Raw genomic sequence first — 5,212 nt, forward strand, 5'->3', positions numbered from 1 at the left:
GAGATCCTTATATTGTGACAACTATATATATACTTTTCTGTTTCTATTAGAGATTTATAAGAAGAATTATGCCTTTAAAGTATTAATTGTATCATGCCAGTTTTGAAAATGAATGTCTTTACATCTCTGTACAAAGCTCGACATAAATAATTTGATACCGTAAATTTGTTTTACCAATCCGAACATAAGAAAACCCAGTATATATTAAAAAAAATTGCGTCTATACACTTTACGTCAACCTGATATATAATTTAAGTTTAAATTTATCTTCAGGCTTATATCCAACACGCTGTCATGGATGCATATCTTTGACATCTATATTACTACCTGTCTGCCTGTTTCACTTTATCATTTCTAATTGTAATATGTTTATTATTTAAATGTGTGGGTGTGGGTTTTTAAAAATGTTTTTGAATAGTTATTTGAATCTTTTCAGGTCATGGTTTCCTCAACAGAGAGCTCCGAATGGTTTTGATTGGCATCACTGGCTCTGGTAAGAGTACGACTGGGAATTCTATCCTTGGCAGGGCATGTTTTCCTACTCAGTGCAGCGCACAATCCGTGACCACAGTGTGTCAGAAAGGTAGCGGCTCTCGGTTTGACTGTGACCTACACGTCATCGACACCCCCGGGCTCTTCGACACTGGCCGCTCTGACGCTGACGTCACCAGGGAGATCTTGAAATGCATCGCCATCTCTGCACCAGGACCTCACGCCTTCATCCTGGTCCTCAAGGTCGGGCGCTTTACTGCAGAAGAAAATGACACCGTTGATTATTTCAAGGATGTTTTCGGTAAAGAGATGCTGCGCTACCTGTTTGTTCTGTTTACTGGCATGGATGACCTCGAGAATGATGGGGTCACCTTGGATGAGTATATCTCAAAGGCTCCACAGAATCTGGCACAGCTGATTCAAGAATGCAATGGGAAGTACGCCGGCATAAACAACAGAGCGACAGAGCAAGTGAAAGAATCACAGGTGAACTACCTGATAAACATGATCAAGTCCAACGTGAAGATTAACAACGGGACCTACTACACAACTGAAATGCTCGCCGCAGCAGAGATAGAGATGCAAAAACGCGAGCAGCAAATTCTGACAGAGAAAGAGGAAGAAATACGCACAGAAAGAGAAGAAGTGGAAAGGAGGTGCATGATGAAACGAGAAGAGATGGAGAAACGCCTGAAAGAGGAGAACGAATATTTGCAGATTGAGCTGCAAAGGAAAGAAAAGGAAAGTCAGAGAGAATTGCAGGAAATGGTTCTACGTCAAAACGACGAGACTCTCGAAATGCAGAAACGACAGCAGGCGCTCATCGAGATGCTGGTGAAGCAAGGCGAAGATATGAAGGCAGAACTGGAAAAACGAAGACTCCAAGATGAAGAAGAGAGGATGAAGAGAATCAGCGACGAAAAGAAGAAGAAATTCGAGGAAGAAAGCAAGCTGAAGCTGGAGGAAGAGATTCGCCGACTTTCTGAGAAGATGGCGAGAGAAGAAGAGGAGCGCAAGATACGGGACGATGAACTCAAAGCCTGTCTACAGAGAATGGATGAGAAACATGTCCAGGCAGCCAGGAAACAGGCTAGAGATGAAGCAGAAAGCGGGGTTCCACAATTCCTTAAATTAATATGGGGATGTGTGACACCCTACATACCATTTTTAAAGTATTTTAAGTAGTTTGGACACTTGCATTTTTGAAATCTTAACGAACATGAACAGTTTCTACAGAACTTGCATAACCAGCTATTCTGCTTAAAATCAATGGCTTCATCCGGTGATCTACTTTGAAAGCAATGTAACTATACTATTCACCAAGTTTAAAAGCCATGGGACAAATATACGTTGCCTATTCTTTTCTTAAACGTAGGTGTTTAAGCATTATAAATACATGTAGTTGCATGTGTTTTAAGACAAAAACAAGCTTTGTAAATTCAGCCCTGTGTGTATTCGGTTTTAAAGGTTGAAAATCAAATTATTGATCATATTTAATTAGGTATCGAATTTGAACATTGAAACGCTGTCCATGTAGATTAAGCTACCTAGTTTGTGTTTGAAAATCACATTTCGGATCACGTACATGTATGTATTCCCACAAGACTATCTTTAAGACCACGTATATCCATTAGACTATCTTTATCACACAGATCCATTAGACATGTGATAATAAAACTGTTGTTACTACCAGTACTATTATTAATACTACTACTAAAATGATAATGCAGCTGTTGATACTACCTGCACTATTAATATTACTACTAAAATGATAATACAGCTGTTGATTCTACATGTACTATTATTACTACTACTTAAAATACATCTGTTGTTACTACCTGTACTACTATTAATATTACAACTAAAATGATAATACAGCTGTTGTTACTGCCTGCACTACTATTAATATTACTGCTAAAATACTAATACAACCGCTGTTACTGCCTGCACTACAATTAATATTACTGCTAAAATGCTAATACAGCCGCTGTTACTGCCTGCACTACTATTAATATTACTGCTAAAATGCTAATACAGCCGCTGTTACTGCCTGCACTACTATTAATATTACTGCTAAAATGATAATACAGCCGCTGTTACTGCCTGCACTACTATTAATATTACTGCTAAAATGATAATACAGCCGCTGTTACTGCCTGCACTACTATTAATATTACTGCTAAAATGATAATACAGCCGCTGTTACTGCCTGCACTACTATTAATATTACTGCTAAAATGATAATACAGCCGCTGTTACTGCCTGCACTACTATTAATATTACTGCTAAAATGATAATACAGCCGCTGTTACTACCTGCACTACTATTAATATTACTGCTAAAATGATAATACAGCCGCTGTTACTACCTGCACTACTATTAATATTACTGCTAAAATGATAATACCGCCGCTGTTACTACCTGCACTATCAATATTACTACTAAATTGATAATACAGCTGTTGTTACTACCTGTACTATTATTAATATTACTGCTAAAATGATAATACAACCACTGTTACTATATGTACTACTATAAATATTACTACTAAAATCATGATAAAACTGTTGTTACTACCTGTACTACTATTAATATTACTACTAAAATGATAATACAGCTGTTGATATAACCTGTACTATTAATATTACTACTAAAATGATAATACAGCTGTTGATATTACCTGTATTATTAATATTACTACTAAAATGATAATACAGCTGTTGATATAACCTGTACTATTAATATTACTACTAAAATGATAATACAGCTGTTGATACCACCTGTACTATTAATATTACTACTAAAATAATAATACAGCTGTTGATACTACATGTACTACTATTAATATCATTACTAAAATGATAATACAGCTGTTGATATTACCTGTACTATTAATATTACTACTAAAATTATTATACAGCTGTTGATACTACATGTACTACTATTAATATTACTACTAAAATGCTAATACAGCTGTTGATATTACCTGTACTACTATTAATATTACTACTAAAATGCTAATACAGCTGTTATTACTACATGTACTACTATTAATATTACTACTAAAATGATAATATAGATGTTGATATTACCTGTACTACTATTAATATTACTACTAAAATGATAATACAGCTGTTGATATTACCTGTACTATTAGTATTACTACTAAAATGATAATACAGCTGTTGATACTACCTATCCTACTATTAATATTACTACTAAAATGATAATACAGCTGTTGATACTACCTATCCTACTATTAATATTACTACTAAAATGATAATACAGCTGTTGTTACTACCTGTACTACTATTAGTAGTACTACTAAAATGATAATACAGCTGTTGATATAACCTGTACTATTAATATTACTACTAAAATGATAATACAGTTGTTGATATAACCTGTACTATTAATATTAGTACTAAAATGATAATACAGCTGTTTATATAACCTGTACTATTAATATTACTACTAAAATAATAATAAACTGTTGATACTACATGTACTACTATTAATATTACTACTAAAATGATAATACAGCTGTTGATAGTACCTGTACTATTAATATTACTACTACAATTATTATACGGCTGTTGATACTACATGTACTACTATTAATATTACTACTAAAATGCTAATACAGCTGTTGATATTACCTGTACTACTATTAATATTACTACTAAAATGATAATACAGCTGTTGATACCACCTGTACTATTAATATTACTACTAAAATAATAATACAGCTGTTGATACTACATGTACTACTATTAATATCATTACTAAAATGATAATACAGCTGTTGATATTACCTGTACTATTAATATTACTACTAAAATGATAATACAGCTGTTGATACTACCTGTACTATTAATATTACTACTAAAATGATAATACAGCTGTTGATATTACCTGTATTATTAATATTACTACTAAAATGATAATACAGCTGTTGATATAACCTGTACTATTAATATTACTACTAAAATGATAATACAGCTGTTGATACCACCTGTACTATTAATATTACTACTAAAATAATAATACAGCTGTTGATACTACATGTACTACTATTAATATCATTACTAAAATGATAATACAGCTGTTGATATTACCTGTACTATTAATATTACTACTAAAATGATAATACAGCTGTTGATAGTACCTGTACTATTAATATTACTACTAAAATTATAATACAGCTGTTGATACTACATGTACTACTATTAATATTACTACTAAAATGATAATACAGCTGTTGATATTACCTGTACTACTATTAATATTACTACTAAAATGATAATACAGCTGTTGATATTACCTGTACTATTAATATTACTACTAAAATGATAATACAGCTGTTGATATTACCTGTATTATTAATATTACTACTAAAATGATAATACAGCTGTTGATATAACCTGTACTATTAATATTACTACTAAAATGATAATACAGCTGTTGATACCACCTGTACTATTAATATTACTACTAAAATAATAATACAGCTGTTGATACTACATGTACTACTATTAATATCATTACTAAAATGATAATACAGCTGTTGATATTACCTGTACTATTAATATTACTACTAAAATGATAATACAGCTGTTGATACTACCTGTACTATTAATATTACTACTAAAATGATAATACAGCTGTTGATATTACCTGTATTATTAATATTACTACTAAAATGATAATACAGCTGTTG

General features: G+C 32.3%; 1 protein-coding gene across 1 annotated transcript; it reads left to right on the plus strand.

Moving 5' to 3' along the window:
- Window positions 1-465: 465 nt before the first annotated feature.
- Window positions 466-1,677, plus strand: LOC121388526 (GTPase IMAP family member 4-like). The gene has a single exon (XM_041519897.1). The coding sequence runs from the start codon at window positions 466-468 to the stop codon at window positions 1,675-1,677; it is 1,212 nt and encodes a 403-aa protein (XP_041375831.1).
- The last annotated feature ends 3,535 nt before the right edge of the window (window positions 1,678-5,212 follow it).

The sequence above is a fragment of the Gigantopelta aegis genome, chromosome 2 (genome assembly GCF_016097555.1).
Source record: "Gigantopelta aegis isolate Gae_Host chromosome 2, Gae_host_genome, whole genome shotgun sequence".
NCBI classification, from domain to species: Eukaryota; Metazoa; Mollusca; class Gastropoda; order Neomphalida; family Peltospiridae; genus Gigantopelta; species Gigantopelta aegis.

Coding starts and splice junctions, on each gene's coding strand:
- LOC121388526 (XM_041519897.1), top strand. CDS start 466: ATGGTTTTGATTGGCATCACTGGCTCTGGTAAGAGTACGACTGGGAAT.